This window comes from Salvelinus alpinus, chromosome 16 (genome assembly GCF_045679555.1).
Source record: "Salvelinus alpinus chromosome 16, SLU_Salpinus.1, whole genome shotgun sequence".
Taxonomy (NCBI): domain Eukaryota; kingdom Metazoa; phylum Chordata; class Actinopteri; order Salmoniformes; family Salmonidae; genus Salvelinus; species Salvelinus alpinus.
This window is the reverse complement of record NC_092101.1, coordinates 28,997,586-29,018,076: the sequence shown is the minus strand read 5'-3', so window position 1 is coordinate 29,018,076 and position 20,491 is coordinate 28,997,586. Positions and strand designations below refer to the sequence as shown.

The 20,491-nt window shown below is 44.2% G+C and overlaps 2 protein-coding genes across 2 annotated transcripts in view; one reads left to right on the top strand and one right to left on the bottom strand.

Annotated features, from left to right (window-relative positions):
- The window catches only part of LOC139541308 (sec1 family domain-containing protein 2-like), a 232,142-nt gene extending 215,057 nt beyond the window's left edge, over positions 1 to 17,085 (top strand). Inside the window, exons 7-9 of the mRNA XM_071345816.1 lie at positions 13,511 to 13,645; positions 15,096 to 15,215; positions 16,585 to 17,085. Coding sequence (XP_071201917.1) covers positions 13,511 to 13,645; positions 15,096 to 15,215; positions 16,585 to 16,677 — 348 coding nt within the window. The 3' untranslated portion in view covers positions 16,678 to 17,085. The remainder of the gene's footprint in view (positions 1 to 13,510; positions 13,646 to 15,095; positions 15,216 to 16,584) is intronic.
- Positions 17,086 to 17,679: 594 nt separating this feature from the next.
- On the bottom strand, positions 17,680 to 20,081 carry LOC139541309 (ras-like protein family member 11B). Its single transcript, XM_071345817.1, has 3 exons — positions 19,815 to 20,081; positions 19,575 to 19,708; positions 17,680 to 18,938 (listed from the first exon to the last, which is right to left on the bottom strand). Exons 1-3 carry the CDS (start codon positions 19,924 to 19,926, stop codon positions 18,441 to 18,443), a joined length of 744 nt encoding a protein of 247 aa, XP_071201918.1. The 5' UTR covers positions 19,927 to 20,081; the 3' UTR covers positions 17,680 to 18,440.
- Between the last annotated feature and the right edge of the window lie 410 nt (positions 20,082 to 20,491).

The window sequence follows — 20,491 nt, the reverse complement described above, 5'->3', positions numbered from 1 at the left end:
TTACTCACTCAGTTCCAGGTTGGATGGTGTTTTCAGGTTTCTGTTGTTTTCCAGAACATTTGCTGTATAGCTTTGGAATAATGATCTTTGGTAGTTGTAAGCCTTCCAGGTGATTCCGTAATTCCGTCCAAAATCAGGTTGTAGGTTTTGAGTTTTGATTTGGAGCGAAGGTTATGTTGTAGAGAGTTGCATCCTGTATATGTCCCTGACGAAAAAAATCTAAGTTTATCTAACTCTAAATCTCTAAATTCTTTAAGAACATGCTGAAAAATTCAGGAGCTCATTTGCTCATTACCTCTCCTCTCTCTCACTCTAGATAACATTTACATTTACATTTAAGTCATTTAGCAGACGCTCTTATCCAGAGCGACTTACAATAACCCTGTCCTTAACTGTCAGAGTTATTGTCTAGAGTGAATGATGTGACATAATGATACCTCTCTTCTGAAAGGAAAACCATTGCCCAAGTAATTTAACAGAGTGCTACTGTGTAAAAGGCAAGGCATGTGAAGATTGCTGTTGAAAAGAGGTGGAAAGTAGTAGTAGTGGGAAACTGTTTGGGGCACAATGGAAAGGGAAAGGGAGATTCATGACCTTGGTATGCTGGGGTTTTCAACTGGCTCTCTTTCTCTCACACATGTTGTTATGACCTGGACCCAGTTTTCAAAAATTGGATTTTGCCTCTATACATTTAATCAGATTAAATGCATAGAGCAGCGATTCTTAAAGTATGGACCTGTTAATGGTGGGTCGCGACGTAACTGTATAATTATTTCATGAATTACTGGAATTGATTTGGCCAAGTGCAACTGCGCTCTCTGTTCAGTGCGCTCTCTGCTTAGCAGCGGTCCCTGCCCAGTTTGGCAGCTGCGCGAGTGGGAGAGGGAGATGCCCGTGTGCTTCGCGGTTTACCAGATCTTTTTTTTGCAGTTTTCCAAGAAGATTACTCCACGACCCACACGCTGCAGCGCTGTCGTTCAAGCCACTGACTTGTTATTCCCACTCGCCATCGCTCACCGCTGTCATGAAATGGACTCATGCTAGCCACAAGTTCTGACTGAGCTCAATCGTCATGAAACGCAAATACAGTGATGACTTTCTGTCTCTTTCATACAAACTTTGAGAAATAACGAGGAGCGCCCACAATGTGTTTTGCGTGGGGAAGTGCTTAGTAATGAGTCTCTCAAAACGAAACAAATGAAAACGACACGTCCTGACCAAACATCCACAGCATGATGGTAAACCCAGAGAGTTCTTTCAGAACAGGGCGGAATGCTTCAGGAAACTGCTTCGACAGTGGAAGAGTAAGTCAGCTAGCAAGGCATTGTTGTCATTTTATAACAGGCGAGGATGAGCAGAAATAAGAGAGTACTGTCTCTCATAGTAGTAGATGTGAGTTTCTCTTTCAAACAATCCCCTGGCCTTGTAACGTTACACAGCTAATAGCTAACGTTAGCCAAAGCAAGCTAGTAGCTACATTTACATTTACATTTAAGTAATTTAGCAGACGCTCTTATCCAGAGCGACTTACACATTGGACTACTGATAGTACAACCCTAAGAAACAGTACAGATGAAGATTAAAAATTATCAGGCCTACTGTACATTTTACTGCAGAAATTATTTTTGGAACTGTTGCTGTTACAATTATTAATTTTTATTCTGAACTGGAATAAACTGATTGAAGCAAGATGCTTTTTGAGACAAACACACAGTTCTGGGTTGCTCATCTGCAGCAGGAAGCGGTCTCCTGCCTGACTGAGAAAGCAGTAGATGTTCTGATCCAGTTTGGCACCACATACCTATGCGAGTCAGGGTTGTCAAGTACAGAAACAGTGTCAATGCTGAGCATGACCAGTGTTGCACTGTGAAAAACTGAGCCCAGAATAGACATGCTTGTTGAAAACTTCAACCAGCCACACAGCTCTCATTAGGACTGTGTGTGTGTGTTCTGGTCTACATCTGTGTGATGTGATCAATCAGTTTATTCCAGTTCAGAATAAAAAAATATGTATTTTAACAGCAACAGTTCCAACCTAGACTGTCTATCAACAATAATGTATACAGTAAGTAGGCCTGACTGTTTTGATCTGTACTGTTACTTAGGGTTGCACGATCAAAAAGCCTGTGTGTGTGTTCAGTTATACATCTGTGTGATGTGATCAATCCATTTATTCAAGTTCAGAATGAAATGATGTATTGTATTTTAACAGCAACAGTTCCAACCTAGACAGGTGTGTAGGAGTGTTTTTAATGGGGAAAAATAAACATGAAAATATATTTATGGGTGTTTCATTGTTATTTGTTTTTCGCCTATATTGCATTTTTTTTAGGCATAAGTGCATTGAAATGTACCGATATTTACGTATAGTTGCATATTTTCCTAAGCCTGGGTCCCAGGAAAAGACAGAATTTCTTATTTGGGTCCAGGCTGAAAAAGTTTAAGAACCCCTGGCATAGAGAAATAGAATGAATAGAACAGGAGTCACCATTAAAGGAAATCATTTGTCCGTTCTATTCATTCTATTTCTATGTATTTAATCCTATTCGATAGGCGAAATCCAGATAGATAACTTTTAAAAATGAAAACGGGGCCCTGTAGATGTTAGCATGTCTCTCTGAATGTCTCCTACTTTCACTCTTATTTTCCCCTCACCTTACAATATGCTGCTTAAGATATCTGATAATTGCATGTATTTATAGACTATTTAATGATGTAGGTTTAATTATGTATATTTCATGACATGTTCCATGACATATATTGCAATCCAATCTACCATCAATACATTTCCTCTGACTGTACCTTCCCCCAGCCACAGCTCACAAAGAGTTGGATATACAGTATTATCATGTTTATTTCAGGGTAGTAAAAATTACAACCCCATCTATTATCTGCATTCTAGTTCTCTATGTCTGCCTGGCCCCAAACAGTGGCAAAGCCTCTGCATAATAGCTGTGCCCTTCGATTTTAGCGTGTGTGTGTGCGTGCACATTTTAGTATACTTGTGAGTATCAAAAGTCCTCACACAAATAGTAAACCAACTAAAATACAGAGAAGTGAGGGCATTTTTCCGGTCCTCACTTGTAAAAAGGCTATTTTAGGTTTAGCGGTTAGGATTAGAATTAGGGGTTAGTGTTTAGGTTTAGGGTTAGGGTTTAAGATTAAAGTTAGGGTTAGGGCTTAAGATGAAAGTTAGGTTTAGGGCTTTAAGATTTTAAATGGCAATCAATTCTTGGTCGCCAAAAAGTCTTCATAAGTATAGTAAGACAGCTGTGTGCGTGGGTGTGCTATGTGTTAGTACTCTCTCTGTTCCTGTTGAATGATGAATGAGTACAATTAAATGGATCAGAGCTTTGTATCTGTGAGTTACTGGCTTTTCTTGACAGAAACTCAAAAAATACAGAAACACTCTCATCACCACGTCTCTCCCCACTGAGTCGCTCTTCTAGTCAATTTGATGTCTTCAGGTCAAGATGTCTTTGTTAATGACAACCTCCTCTCCCTCTAATCTTAGAATACTCCTCACGGTCAGACAGTGAGAGGGGGGCGGCATTTTTCTTTCAGACACTTAAGAACCCAATGTTCTTTTTCCCAGAGTGTAACAGCACTATGTCAAATGTAATCACTGCGAGTAAGTAATTACAAATCTTACAATCTGTGTCTCTGGCTCTCTTTGTTCCTGTCTGTCAGTATCTCTGGCTCACTTTGTTCCTGTCTGTCAGTATCTCTGGCTCACTTTGTTCCTGTCTGTCAGTATCTCTGGCTCACTTTGTTCCTGTCTGTCAGTATCTCTGGCTCACTTTGTTCCTGTCTGTCAGTATCTCTGGCTCACTTTGTTCCTGTCTGTCAGTATCTCTGGCTCACTTTGTTCCTGTCTGTCAGTATCTCTGGCTCACTTTGTTCCTGTCTGTCAGTATCTCTGGCTCACTTTGTTCCTGTCTGTCAGTATCTCTGGCTCACTTTGTTCCTGTCTGTCAGTATCTCTGGCTCACTTTGTTCCTGTCTGTCAGTATCTCTGGCTCACTTTGTTCCTGTCTGTCAGTATCTCTGGCTCACTTTGTTCCTGTCTGTCAGTATCTCTGGCTCTCTTTGTTCCTGTCTGTCAGTATCTCTGGCTCTCTTTGTTCCTGTCTGTCAGTATCTCTGGCTCTCTTTGTTCCTGTCTGTCAGTATCTCTGGCTCACTTTGTTCCTGTCTGTCAGTATCTCTGGCTCTCTTTGTTCCTGTCTGTCAGTCTCTCTGGCTTTGTCTCTGCCTTCCTCTCTTTCTGTCCCTGTGCCTCTCTCTCTCTCTCTCTCTGTCCATGTCTCTCTGCCTGCCCCTGTCTCTCTGCCTCTCTCAATTGGGAAACATATGTTAACATTGCCAAAGCAAGTGAAGTAGATAATAGCAATTAGATAATCTCTCTCTCTGTCTGACCATCTCTCTGCCTGCCTCTGTTTTCCTCTCTTGCTCTCTCTCTCTCTGTCTGTCCCTGTCTCTCTCTCTGTCTATCTCTCTGTCTCCCCTTTCTCTCTGCCCTTCTCTCTCTGTCTCTGTCTCTCTCTGTCTCTGTCTCTCTCTCTGCCTGCCCCTGCCTCTCTCTCGCTCTCGCTCTCGCTCTCTCTCTCTCTCTCTCTCTCTCTCTCTCTCTCTCTCTCTCTCTCTCTCTCTCTCTCTCTCTCTCTCTCTCTCTCTCTCTCTTTACTGCTATCCTGTCCATCTCAAGGTAGAGGAGTGAGTTGAGGGAAAATACATTGACACCGCAACAGTAGGAGACAATTCCAAGAAGACCTATCATTAACACCGCAACAGTGGGAGACAATTCCAAGAAGATCTATCAATTGAGTTTACCTGCACACACACACACACACACACACACACACTGTACTGAGAAGCCTAGAAAGGATATTTGTTTTGGTTGGAAGGTTGCAGTGCCATTGTTAGTCTCACATAAAGTAATAGTTTTCTTCCATTGCCATAGCAACCACTCTCTGAGGAGTCTGACGAGACTCTTGTCATTCTGTGGGCTAAACGGAGGAAGGTCCACCTATTCAGCAGAAAGCACTCAGCAAACTAAGTGAGACTTCTTCGCTCTCAACACCCAATACAAAGTTTTATCCATAGACTTGCAGACGGTGTTGGTTTTATTTTTTCAGGGTTTAGAGCTAATCCTAGACCAGCTTTTGGAACTTGAAGCCAGCTAGAGCGTAAACTCGAATGTTGAGAAAATTCTGTTCAACTTCCAGCGCGCGTTTACTGTGAACACTGAGGCTGTACCTACTTTTAGTTTCAGTTTTAACATTGGCAATGTAGGCTACTGTGGCTATTTGATCATAATGTAGGCCTACCAGAGTGGCCTGCCATCAAAAACAATGGAGGAAATGCATGTCATAACATTTGAACATGGAAATTGCTGTTCTATCATTCAGCCTACAGTAGCAGCCAATGGGTAGTGTTCAATGTAGGCCATTCCATGAGACTTTAAAAAAAAACATGCAGGGTTTTACATTATCCTTTTTATCCACTTGTCCTTCAGACTGAAAATGTTGTGTTTGATGCAAGAAACCACTTTACAAAATAAAATGCATTATTATTCCCATACCATTATTACAGAGAATCAGACCAATTACGCTACCCTCTGTCTATTGGCTACTTAGCTTATTCAAGCCTGTCTCAAAATACAACACTGCCCCTTTAAGACAAAAAAAGCTCTTTAAAAAAGGCCTTGCTGCTATTCCAGTTTCAGCTGTTCTGCCTGCGGTTATGGAACCGCCACCTGTCCCGGACCTGCTATTTTCAACTCTTGATGATCGGCTATGAAAAGCCAAGTGAAAATTATTCATGATTATTATTTGACCATGCTTGTCACTTATGAACATTTTGAACATCTTGGCATAGTTCTGTTCTAATCTCCACCCAGCACAGCCAGAAGAGGACTGGCCACCCCTCATAGCCTGGTTCCTCTCTAGGTTTCTTCCTAGGTTTTGGCCTTTCTAGGGAGTTTTTCCTAGCCACCGTGCTTCTACACCTGCATTGCTTGCTGTTTGGGGTTTTAGGCTGGGTGTCTGTACAGCACTTCGAGATATTAGCTGATGTACGAAGGGCTATATAAAATAAACTTGATTTGATTAAAATAAACTTGATTTACCTGACTAGCTTTTTAAACATGTCTAGAAATGTATGTGTTTTCTGCTCTTGTAGGAAGCAATCACTCCCCTATTGCTGACTACAAATTATCTATAACTGGGCTAATAACTCACTAAATAGCAAAGGATATGACCAAAATGTGCACATGTGACTACATGCAGCTCTCGCTTTGATCTCAAAACAAGCGCGTCTACTCATCTACCGCTCATGCTGTATACACAGTCCAGTTCAAAGTAAATGGCACAGATCCATATATGGCAATGGTCTGTTTGCATGTAGGCCTACTGCAGCTCTGATTTGTTTATGCCGTACAGGTCTGTGTAGTGTAGTACTGGCTGAGTACTCCGATGCACCTTCAACAAAATCTCTTGCATAGTTTTTTTTGTTTTGGTATGTTGCATTGAAAGTGGCTAATATTGCATTGATTCGATCACAATTGCCACAGTAAAGGGAAACGTTGATAGTGTTTACAGGGAAAACTCTAGAAGTGGTCACCAAGTCATGTCAAAATTACTTTCTGTGTCAAAATGCAAGCCGAGCTCTACCACTCAGATTTCTTTTTTACATGACTTAAAAAACGGAAGCCTATGCAACATTAACCGATTTACAAACAGTCTGTGGCGATTTTATCATGTAAATCTTGGTGGGGCAAACCCCCACTTTTGAAATGTACAGCGACAGAATTCAGAACATGGGCCGTTCTTACAGTATTCTCTCTCCGCACCAAGTTAGCTCCGTAGGATAAATAAAGGGGGCATATAAGCAGACAAGGAAAGTTCTTAAAATATTCCATGATTACATTTCTCTAAAACAGGCTATAGGCTACATGTGCACCACCAAGTCAGAACAGTAGGCTAAGTTATGAGGGGGAAAGGGACCAAATTATTAGGGTGAGGCACATGGGCTACTAACAGCTTACTACACAACATAGACTTAGTATTATTTTCTTAGCTACAGTATACATATCTCGCTGGCATATTACATAATTTATGCACCAGCATACAACACAATTTTTGACTCACCTTGTTGTGCTGTGCTCACTTGAACAGGAAGGTGGCACGGCGGTCCTTGTGGGCAAATTTTGTCATCAAACTTTGTTATCAAAGTCTGTCTTTCTCTGGATTTATGGTGCTTTCAAGAAAACTGTGAACTTGGGGGAAAAAACAATGTTGAATCATGACGTCAGTGATCTTCAGGTCGGAGCTCTAGAAAGAGGCCAGAATTCCCGTCTTGAAATTCCGTTCAAAACATATTTTCCCGTGGTCTAAGGTACTGCATCGCAGTGCTAGCTGTGTCACTACAGATCCTGGTTCGATCCCAGACTGTGTCACAGCCGGCCACGACCGGGAGACCGATGAGGTGGCGCACAATTGGCCCAGTGTTGTCCGGGTTAGGGGAGGGTTTGGCCAGCCGGGTTGTCCTTGTCCCATCGCGCTCTAGCGACTCCTGTGGCGGGCCAGGTGCAATGAACGCTGACACGGTCGCCAGGTGTACGGTGTTTCCTCTGGCACATTGGTGCGGCTGGCTTCCGGGTTAAACAAGCATTGTCAAGAAGCAGTGCGGCTTGGCTGGGTCGCGTTTTGGATGACGCAATGCTCTCGATGGAACAAGACTGTAACTACCAATTGGATATCACAAAATTGGGGAGAAAAAGGGGTAAAATATATATAAATAATCAAATAAAATAAATCCCAATCGGAGCTCGTTTTTTACCAGAGTTCCGAGTTTCCAGTTGTTTTGAACGAGGCAGAAGTCATACTGTATTGACAGCATTGCCAACGTAGTCAATCTTTTCTGGCCCATAGTGTTGCATGTGAATGTTTATCCCTTTAAGCTTGGAAAAGAGACCCTTAAACCCAGACTTGGACCACACACCCACTCCACTGAATAGATAGCAGGCTAGTGATTGTTTTGCAACGCTTGCAGTTAGTCACTGATTCCTTCCAAAACACTCATTGTTGAATTTGCGATTTCCAACTTGTTGTGCAATGTTCATGGCCAATGAGCACCGATACTTTTTATCTCTAATTTCCTTTCATATGACAAGAATTGAAAAGGATTTGCCAGTAGATTCTCATCTTGAATCATGCTGATGACTGCTTGTCTAGCTTGCTAGCTAAGATTTTGAAAGTATGATGTTGACATGATCAGTCCAATCAAAGCTATTATGTGATTTGACGTCATTTTATCTGTGGCCAATGACCTTGAGCCTTCTTGGATGGGAACTTCTAATGTAACTCTATGGCAGCACCCAAGAGGCTTGAATTATTTTAGCTCTCCCTGTAGATTTTGCAGTGACGTAGTGTCCCCATGAGTAACAGAACACTGAACCAATCACGGCGCAACTAGAGAACATTACCAACCCCTACGCTCCGTATTTTCCGCTGTAGGCCGCACCACCACAGAAAGTGAAATCTCTTGCATCTCTCTGTGGGCTGATATTTCTGCACTGCAGTCTCGGGCTACTGTGCTCCGTTACCTGTGCATTTTAGAGGGAACCTTGCTCCAGACCCTTCTGAGCACTCTGCTATTTAGAGAATTCTCATAAAGCTCTGCCATACCTTAGCTGTGGCTGCATTGTTAACTCGGGATATGAACTTCTCGCACATAAAAAAAATCTGGTTTACCTTGTAATCTAAAAATGGACTGCTTTAGCTTCATTCAGTGAATTCCTCTCTTTATTTCTTTCACTCTTTCTTTCTCTTGTCTCTGTCTCTCTACACACAATAGCTTTGTATGGAGTTTGTCAAGTGCAATTGGAAAACATTACTGTGTTTATCCTTAGGTTTTCTTTATAACCTTCAGAATGTGAACATTGATAACTTTATTTATAATAGTATTTTCAAAGTGCCCTCCTTCATGCTCAGCACTCCAAGGTAGAACTTTTGAACTGAGTACAGTAGCGTGTTAAAGTGATAGAGTGCTTTTAGTGTGAAAGGATAGAATGAGTACAGAATAAATATATTGGCCAAATGGCTATTTAATTAAGAAACTCTTCCTCTCTGAGAAGGGTTGGTGAGTGTGTGTATATGTCTGTGTGTATGTGTGTGTTAGAGGGGGAGTGATGACATATGCAGCTTGGGAAATGTACACCTCCTGGGTGTGTATCTGTAGAGGTGTAGTGTTCTGCCAGGGTTTATCGGAATGTCGTGCCTGTCTGGAGCGGTGGGGTATTTTTTGGAGCAGGTTGGGTCATGTCACGTTGACTATCCATCCATATTCACCTAGCTAACAGCCTGCCTGGCTGACTAATACCTGGCTGCAATCAGTATATGCGCCTCACAATAATAACCTCACATTGAACTTCCGGCGCCGAAAAGAGATGGCCGCCTCGCTTCGCGTTCCTTGGAAAATATGCAGTATTTTGTTTTTTATGTGTTATTTCTTACATCGGTACCCCAGGTAATCTTAGGTTTCATTACATACAGTCGGGAGGAACTACTGAATATACGATTAACGTCAACTCATCATCGTTCCTACCAGGAATATGACTTTCCCGAAACGGATCCAGTGTTTTGCCTTCCACCCAATACAATGGATCTGATCCCAGCCGGCGACCCTGTGCGACGCCGTAAAAGGGGCAAACGAGGCGGTCTCGTGGTCAGGCTTCGGAGACGGGCACATCGCGCTCCACTCCCTAGCATACTACTCGCCAATGTCCAGTCTCTTGACAATAAGGTTGATGAAATCCGAGCACGGGTAGCATTCCAGAGAGACATCAGGGATTGCAACGTGCTCTGCTTCACGGAAACATGGCTAACTCAAGAGACGCTAACGGAGTCGGTGCAGCCAGCTGGTTTCTTCATGCATCGCGCCGACAGAAACAAACAACTTTCTGGTAAGAAGAGGGGCGGGGGGGTATGCCTTATGATTAACGAGACGTGGTGTGATCATCATAACAACACACAGGAACTCAAGTCATTCTGTTCACCTGATCTAGAACTCCTCACAATCAAATGTCGACCGCATTATCTACCAAGGGAATTCTCTTCAATCATAATCACAGCCGTATATATTCCCCCCCAAGCAGACACATCGATGGCCCTGAACGAACTTTATCTGACTCTTTGTAAACTGGAAACCACACACCCTGAGGCTGCATTCATCGTAGCTGGGGATTTTAACAAGGCTAATCTAAAAACAAAACTCCCTAAATTCTATCAGCATATCGATTGTGCTACCAGGGCTGGAAAAACCCTGGATCATTGTTATACTAATTTCCGCGACGCATATAAGGCCCTCCCCCGCCCCCCTTTCGGAAAAGCTGACCACGACTCCATTTTGTTGATTCCAGCCTACAAACAGAAACTAAAACAACAAGCTCCCGCGCTCAGGTCTGTTCAACGCTGGTCCGACCAATCTGAATCCACGCTTCAAGACTGCTTCGATCACGCGGATTGGAATATGTTCCGCATTGCGTCCAACAACAATATTGACGAATATGCTGATTCGGTGAGCGAGTTCATTAGGAAGTGCATTGACGATGTCGTACCCACAGCAACGATTAAAACATTCCCAAACCAGAAACCGTGGATTGACGGCAGCATTCGCGTGAAACTGAAAGCGCGAACCACTGCTTTTAACCAGGGCAAGGTGACCGGAAGCATGACCGAATACAAACAGTGTAGCTATTCTCTCCGCAAGGCAATCAAACAGGCTAAGTCCCAGTACAGAGACAAAATCGAGTCGCAATTCAACAGCTCAGACACAAGAGGTATGTGGCAGGGTCTACAGTCAATCACGGATTACAAAAAGAAAACCAGCCCCGTCGCGGACCAGGATGTCTTGCTCCCAGACAGGCTAAACAACTTTTTTGCCCGCTTTGAGGACAATACAGTGCCACTGACACGGCCCCCTACCAAAACCTGCGGGCTCTCCTTCACTGCAGCCGAGGTGAGTAAAACATTTAAACGTGTTAACCCTCGCAAGGCTGCAGGCCCAGACGGCATTCCCAGCCGCGTCCTCAGAGCATGCGCAGACCAGCTGGCTGGTGTGTTTACGGACATATTCAATCAATCCTTATCCCAGTCTGCTGTTCCCACATGCTTCAAGAGGGCCACCATTGTTCCTGTTCCCAAGAAAGCTAAGGTAACTGAGCTAAACGACTACCGCCTCGTAGCACTCACTTCCGTCATCATGAAGTGCTTTGAGAGACTAGTCAAGGACCATATCACCTCCACCCTACCGGACACCCTAGACCCACTCCAATTTGCTTACCGACCCAATAGGTCCACAGACGACGCAATCGCAACCACACTGCACACTGCCCATCTGGACAAGAGGAATACCCATGTGAGAATGCTGTTCATCGATTACAGCTCAGCATTTAACACCATAGTACCCTCCAAACTCGTCATCAAGCTCGAGACCCTGGGTCTCGACCCCGCCCTGTGCAACTGGGTCCTGGACTTCCTGACGGGCCGCCCCCAGGTGGTGAGGGTAGGTAACAACATCTCCACCCCGCTGATCCTCAACACTGGGGCCCCACAAGGGTGCGTTCTGAGCCCTCTCCTGTACTCCCTGTTCACCCACGACTGCGTGGCCATGCACGCCTCCAACTCAATCATCAAGTTTGCGGATGACACTACAGTGGTAGGCTTGATTACCAACAACGACGAGACGGCCTACAGGGAGGAGGTGAGGGCCCTCGGAGTGTGGTGTCAGGAAAATAACCTCACACTCAACGTCAACAAAACAAAGGAGATGATTGTGGACTTCAGGAAACAGCAGAGGGAGCACCCCCCTATCCACATCGACGGGTCAGTAGTGGAGAAGGTGGAAAGTTTTAAGTTCCTCGGTGTACACATCACGGACAAACTGAATTGGTCCACCCACACAGACAGCGTTGTGAAGAAGGCGCAGCAGCGCCTCTTCAACCTCAGGAGGCTGAAGAAATTCGGCTTGTCACCAAAAGCACTCACAAACTTCTACAGATGCACAATCGAGAGCATCCTGTCGGGCTGTATCACCGCCTGGTACGGCAACTGCTCCGCCCAACCGTAAGGCTCTCCAGAGGGTAGTGAGGTCTGCAGAACGCACCACCGGGGGCAAACTACCTGCCCTCCAGGACACCTACACCACCCGATGTCACAGGAAGGCCATAAAGATCATCAAGGACAACAACCACCCAAGCCACTGCCTGTTCACCCCGCTATCATCCAGAAGGCGAGGTCAGTACAGGTGCATCAAAGCAGGGACCGAGAGACTGAAAAACAGCTTCTATCTCAAGGCCATCAGACTGTTAAACAGCCACCACTAACATTTAGCGGCCGCTGCCAACATACTGACTCAACTCCAGCCACTTTAAAAATGGGAATTGATGGAAATTATGTAAAAATGTACCACTAGCCACTTTAAACAATGCCACTTAATATAATGTTTACATACCCTACATTACCCATCTCATATGTATATACTGTACTCTATATCATCTACTGCATCTTGCCATCTTTATGTAATACATGTACCACTAGCCACTTTAAACTATGCCACTTTATGTTTACATACCCTACAGTACTCATCTCATATGTATATACCGTACTCTATACCATCTACTGCATCTTGCCATGCCGTTCTGTACCACCACTCATTCATATATCTTTATGTACATATTCTTTATCCCTTTACACTTGTGTGTGTGTATAAGGTAGTAGTTGTGGAATTGTTAGGTTAGATTACTTGTTGGTTATTACTGCATTGTCGGAACTAGAAGCACAAGCATTTCGCTACACTCGCATTAACATCTGCTAACCATGTGTATGTGACTAATAAAATTTGATTTGATTTGATTTGATAACCACGGTAGACTAATCACACAATAACAAGGCAATTTAAAACAAAATCATCAGTACACCCACACACACATAAACACATCATACAAACACTTGTTTTCAACAATACCCTCCACAACACACTGGCTCATAACTGAAAACAAAGCTATTTTCATCCCTAGTAACAATAACCCCCTTATAAACAACTCAATACCCTCATCTCATCTGCATGGACCTTCTCAATAAGAGGCCTGCCCTACAGAGAAGCTGTTTCTAACTCTGCTTCATAGTTATTCACATCACACCATCTCTCATTCATCCAGTGATGGAGGATCACACCACTGTTCAGGGTTCTTCAAACACAAACTTTATTCCAATAACCCAGACAGACACTACTCACCCAGATACATACCTAGCACAGAGACGTAATACACACTCCCACTCATTATATAATCCCTGTGTTATATATGGCTCACCCTCCACTTTGTTGTCACTATGGCATAACTCACAAGTACAAAATAGGACAAAGCACAAAGAGACTGGTAACTAGTGATATTTGTAGAATATGTTTTGACTGGTCCTGTTCCTCTGTGTTCCTGTGTGTTCTCCAGGCGATGTACCGTCCGTTCCTCAGACAGGTTCTGGAGGAGATCTTCCACCCAGACAGACCTGAGTCTCCCGACATAGAACACATGTCTGGAGGCCTCACCGACATGCTCAAGACTGGCTTCAGTATGTTCATGAAGGTGAGAGACTGAACCAACCACACACACACACACACGCAGAAGACACACACACACACGTGAGAGGGTTATTTATGAAAGTGTAATATTAAAGGTTACTTTCTCTAAAGTAACCTTTAATATAAAACCTCTAGTAAAACTATACACACCCTCCATACAGTAAATCACCCATATAAAACTCACTGACCACGGCACAGTATAACCTTTAACCATAAAACACATGGTTACACCCTTTAGTCTGTACCACAATGTACCTTCACTGTCTAGCTCCCTGTCTTCACTGTCTAGCTACCTGTCTTCACTGTCTAGCTCCCTGTCTTCACTGTCTAGCTCCCTGTCTTCACTGTCTAGCTCCCTGTCTTCACTGTCTAGCTACCTGTCTTCACTGTCTAGCTCCCTGTCTTCACTGTCTAGCTCCCTGTCTTCACTGTCTAGCTCCCTGTCTTCACTGTCTAGGGAACAACTTTCAAAAGACCCCATCTGTAGTTCTTTAGTGTGTGTCTGTCTGTCTAGGTGTAGGTGTGTGTGTTGCTTTGTTTCTCCTCCCTCCACTCCTCTCCCATCCCCTCCCCTCACTCACTCATACACATGTACACCTGACACTTGGTTGGTGCTACAGTGCAGTGGGTTTGTGTTGCCAGATGGGGGACGGGTGTTCATATCTCTTTAAGGATGCACATGTAGATGCTGGTCTGCTGTTCTGTGTGTGTGCAGGTATAGCTAATGCACTCATACAGTACATACTGTATGTTGTATGAATACAAATGAGCACAAAGACCCATACCCATTTGACCTACCACATTGCACACACATGTTCAGTCTGACATCCACACACTTGTGTATATTGATCAATGTAAACACACACTCACACACATGCACGCGCACACACACACAAACACAAACACTCTGACAGATAAAGGCTACCTATTGTAAGACACATGTTGAGCCAGCCCAGGCAGACAGTCCTGATGCACATGTCTGGCCATCCCGGACCAGTCCCCACCCCCCTGCAGCTTTGATTGCACGGGTATTATTCAAAGGCTGTAGTTGTGATCTCGGCGTTGCTCCCAGCCAATAGAACACAGCCATTATCTGTAGGCCAACCAATCACACATAGCTGGCGCACCAGACCCCCTGACTCACACTCATGTACAAATCTGTGTGTGTGTCTGGAATGACTGTTGTTTAAAGCCTTCATGCTGAATAGTCCACTCTGACCACTGCCCTCCAGCTGGGCAGTGACTCAGACCAGAGAGTGGAGAGACTGAAGGACAGCGGGGGAGAGAGACAGAGAGAAGGAGTCAGTTTATGCTGAACTGTAATCTGGCTCCACAGATTGTTTTTAGAGTTTCAGCTCACAAACCATAGCATAACCTTTAATTATGATATGGTTAACTTGTGCCAATGAAATTACATGAGCTAATTTTTATCCCAATCCCTAACCCCTCCCTAGGTGAGCCGTCCACACCCCAGCGACCACGCCCTGCTCTTTCTCTTCCTGGTGGGAGGAGTCACTCCCTCTGAGCTCCGCCTGATCCGCGAGGTAGTCTCCGCCCACAAGCCGGGCACACAGGTGAGAGACCACGGCCGCTTGCTCTCGACTCACCTGGCAGAGCTTGCTTCGAACAAAGAAAGCAAAGAGGGGGGATTTGGAGAGCGAGGGGAAAGAGGGTGAGGTGTAAATAAATCAGAGGAGATGCGAGAGGCCAGGTGCAGTTTTCGCTGCTGTGGTATGAATGTGTTTTTTAGGCTACAGCTCTCCAGGTTATGGCTCGGTGGCATTACATAACACTTTGCAAGGGTTTGTCATCAGTCTGAGTGACATCAAAAGAGGAGCCTGAGGATAAAACACAGGGAGGGGTCGACCACAAAAATCTGGGTGCTGAGTTGAAGAAAGTCAAGAGTAGCTATATATTATATAAACAGTCACTCTCTCGCACGCACGCATGCACACACACACACACACACACACACACACACACACACACTGAGACATATTCTCAGGTGACAGACAATGGATAGTGCAGAAAGAAAATAATGTTATATACACACGTGTACATTCTTTGTGTGTGATGTGGTAATGCATCTGATTGTGTATTGTGTGTGCTACAACACACACTCTGACTCAACCACACGCTAAACATCCGTGTGTATTGTACGTTGTGTGTACATGGTTAATGAACTGTAAGCCAGTGTACTGCAGTACAGTCTAATCCCAGGCTAGCTGTGTTAATGAAAGGCATGTATAATGGAGTTTAGAGGGAATGAAAGGCCTGAGCAGCATCAAAGGCTGATGTCATGAATACATCTCTAATCAGAACAACAGAAGAAAGAGAGAGGCTCTTACTGTAGGACCCTCATCCTGCAGCCAGCGGCCCACACACAGTCTGACCTCAACACGCACTCTGACCCCAACCCATTCAGCCTGCTCGATCTGTCTGTCTGCAGCTAGTAGTGTTCTGATAAAGGCTGGCTTCCAGGAACATATAGGTCCTCTAAGGACTTGGTCATTAATTAACCCAGATTTAAAAGCAGTCAGAAAATGGTTTTGTTTGGACTAATGAAACATATGATATTTGTTCAAATACAGTTCAAAGTGAATAGCCTGGGTTTGTCTAATGTATGAACTGAGTCATTGGGTCATATACTGAATGTGGATGCAAGGCACAACAAACTAATCTTTATCTAAATAAATTTGAATGATTTCTATGGGGTCAAATTAAATCAAATTGTATTAGTCACATGCACTGAATACAACAGGTGTAGACCTTACAGTGAAATGCTTCCGTTCACATTCAGTATCTACTTAATTAAAGCAGGATGTCTACTCCAGTTGTCTGAACCAATGGTCTGAACACAACCAACGTTTGTCTTTCTCCGTTGCTGATTTAGCCACGAGCTAGTCTGACTCTCCATGTCTGTCTGTCTGCTCTCTGTCCCAGGTGCTGGTCCTCTCCACCAGACTGCTGAGACCTACAGATGTCCCTGAGCTGCTCTTCACCACCCAAAGACTGGTGCCAGACATCGGTGTGTGAGCACAGAACAAGGACCACACACTCTCCACCGACACGTACCACTTTCTGGAGAGGAGTAATTAGATGCTCCATTGAGGTTTTGTGGTTTGGTAATGGATTGGAGTCATTGGTGTGTGAGCAGAGCAGACCAGATGATAGAAAGAGGATCTATTTATGCTTTTTCAAAGGCATTCCTAAATGTTTACTTCAGTTTAGTAAGAGCTGTGTTCCATTCCTTGTACTCCCTAAATCACATTAAGGTAATTAAGTGTTCATGGATTTATTCCAAACTTTACTGAATGTAAACTTGATTCAATCTGGGGTAAAGAGGATTCTGTCTTGTAGTTCAACTTAAAACAATGACATTCAAATCAAGTTGCTTTAATATATTTGTTTGAATTAAATCTGAATACATTGAGTGAAATGAAACAATTGTGTGAGCTCATTACAGGTGAGAGAAGTAACGTGATGCGTCTTGCTATTCTGGCACAGTACAGAATTAAACCACTACACTAACTTATTTACACTTTGCATCGGGTTCTCAGAGAGAGAGCTAAGGTGTAGGACAGATGAATGTGGAGGGCCTCTGTGGTAATGACAGGCCATGGTCTGTCCAACAGGGGTCAACAGTTGAGTTGTACACATCTCCATGTCATTAACTGCCCTGAAGCTTCTTTTTTTTCATGTTCAGATGGGTGTTTCATGTTGACTGGAGCCTGATATTCTCAATCATAGGACAGTAGACCACAGATCAAATCAGCATGAACTGTGAACCTCACTAGTGACAGGAACTTTCACATAACTAATAGCATTGTGGTGTCTTTGCCAGGGTTACAACTGTCATTGGTCACACCACCCAGGTTGAGGAACAGCACCTCTGAGGATGAGCCTGGACTATGTTCATGGGTATGCATCATAGTAGATCATGTCTACACACAGCCTAACCTATAATACATAGGTCTTTACCTGGCCCGTATAAGTTGTTTGTATTTTACTCATGAGGTTATAAGACAAGAGTCATCATGAATGCAATCATTTTATTTTCAAAAATATGACATAAGTCAACCATTTGGCTTTCTTAAAGTGCATTACAAATAACCAACATCCCACCCAGCCCCATATCCATTCCCTGCTGCCCCACAGTGATCCTGCCTTCCACTCATAGTTCACTACCATGATGTGCAGAATGATGGTTTTGGCTGTTGTACAAGGAATGCACTGGGGAACTGGAGATTGTGACAGATGAGAAACTGAAAAGTGAACAAACTCAGCACTCTGACTCAAGTGCATGACTTGTCTGACAATGCCAGTGCTTTTTTAGCATTGCCATGCAGTGGCAGCCTGAGAAAAAAAAGTTAAAAAACTAAATTGCCGCCAGCTAAAAATACTCTGTGCAGTGTCCTTCAAGGCTTTTGTTACCAGGAGAAGATGTCAGTGTTCACACAATCTGGAGTGTGTCTGGGCTTCATTCAGCTCCTCTGTCCCTTCTGGTGGGCTGACATACCAACACCTCCCAGCTGCTGTCCCTCATAGCAGACGTCTGCAGACTCAGTGAACAGTTTCACCCCACAGGTCATTACCTCTGTCAGACAGTGACCTCGGTCAGAGGTCTAAGTTGAGCCTCCATTTTGTCTCTGCTGCTCGTTGCAGGTCAGGCTGCTCTATCCATACAGGATTGAGTCCCTAAACGAGACAGGAATCTTCTGTCCTCATTTCTCCTCATTCAATGTATTTTCTGTAGCCACTCTGGACCATGTTGTGTAGTAGACGAACCAAAGTACTTCTCACACAGAGGTGACCGTCCTGACTTTAGCCGACAGAGCCTGCTTGAAGCGCCTCTTCAGGTCCTGCATGTTGGGGGACTTGGGCCTGGGGATGAGGGGTGAGCGCCCCTTCTTTTCTCCTGCTCCAGTTGTGGTGTGGGAGGACAGGGAGGCTTGGGGCTGCTGCTTGGCCATGTGGCAGCACAGCCTGTGGAAGGCCCCATGCACCTGGCTGTAGTCCTCGCTGGCTGACACCTCGTAGAAGGAGCAGCCCAGCGCCGCCGCCAACAAGGGGCCCTGTTCGGCATCCACCCGCCTCATGTGCAGCAGGTCCGCCTTATTGGCCAGCAGGATGACAGGAGGCACGTTGGCCCCGCCCGCACGGGCCACCAGCTGGTGCAACTGGCCAATCAGATCGAAGCTATGGCGGTCAGTCACAGAGTAGACCAACACCACAGCATCTGCCCATTGGATGGAGCAGGTCACATGATCAGGGAGGCTGAGGCCGTTGCATGTCACCTGAGGAGAACATGGAGATCATGATTAGAGAACTGTTACATTGGAACTCATTTAGAACAGTGTTAAAAATACATGAATTAACTTCATAAAATCCAACCTGGACAGCCTCATAGCTAAGTGATTTAAATTCATGCCAGACCAAATATGTTCCCATCATTACGCAAAAGGTATGTTTTATTAAATTGATTGCTGTAGTCTAGTCAACCAGTGGGCGGTAATGTTACGCCTCTACTCTCTCCTCCTGAGTGAGTAAAGGGGAACAGGGTGAGGGTGACTGAGGAGACAGAAGTGGGGTATCATTTACCCCTGGCTCAGACATTCTCTTCTCTGAATGGGAAATTAGAAGGCCAGACAACAACAACAAACAAAAAAATGCACTTTTAGTAAGAACAAAAACTGCAGGTTTGGACCAGTGCCCAGAGCAGGGAGGGAAGAACTCTGAACAGAAAGCTCAAACTTCACATAGCCTACTATGGTTCTGTGACTACAGTAGATACTGATTTATTTATTCAGAAAACCTCTCTGATCACAGATGCTCTGGTGGACTAGCCTAAATAAATGTTGGTCTGTGGGCACTCAGACGCAGTTGTCTCGAGCGCATTTGGAAACGTAGCAAAAAGCAAATAGTGAACTTACATCAACACCCGGCGTGTCCTGGACTTGGATGGCTGCCTGCTCTCCGTCCACTTGGACCTCTCTTGAATAAAGGTTTCCTGCGTTTCTCTCATAGTCGCCAATAAAGCGCCTTGTCAGGAATCTTACTACCAGAGCTGGAATAGAAGACCATAAGTTAATCATCATGTAGCCTATGAATTTATAACATCAGTTACTAAAATACAGTTGTCAACATTTAGTTGAACTGATTTGTCAATTTACCTGTTTTGCCAACTCCGCTGCCCCCAATCACCGCTATTTTGATGGTCCGGTTAGACAGACACTCTGGGGTCGCAAACTCCGCGATGGTTGACATGTTCTGGATCAGACGCATTTTGACTACTTCCGTCAGTTTTCAAAACGATGCTAAATCCAAATTGTTCAATAATGTCTCTGATGAAGCTAAAGTAATCGCTTTTATTAGTTAAAAACAAAACACAACAACCTCTCAATTGTTCACTTGAACCAACTGTGTGAATACTGTGTACTATGAAAGCACAGTGGCTTTTATAGTGCCAAAGAAATGCTTCTCGCTGATTGGCTACTGGCAACAGCACGCTCTCTCGGCTCCCTGCCGCCCCTCACGTGGATCCGCGAGCCAAACACAAGGAGAAAATGAATGCCCCGTGCTACAGGTTGGTCGGTTCGGATGAAATAACAAAACATCCTTTATTTGACAGAAATACTGTAGAGGGGCTGGGGCGATAGTAATTGTCCAGATATATGAAATCTTATATGGCATGGAGCCAGGAACGCAATCATTTCGCTACACCCACAACAACATATGCTAAATATATGTATGGACCAATAAAATTTGTTTAGATTTTTACATAAAACACGTGAAGTGGTGAATGATATTGTATGATAATTATTGATCCTAAATAGAAACCTAAAAAAAT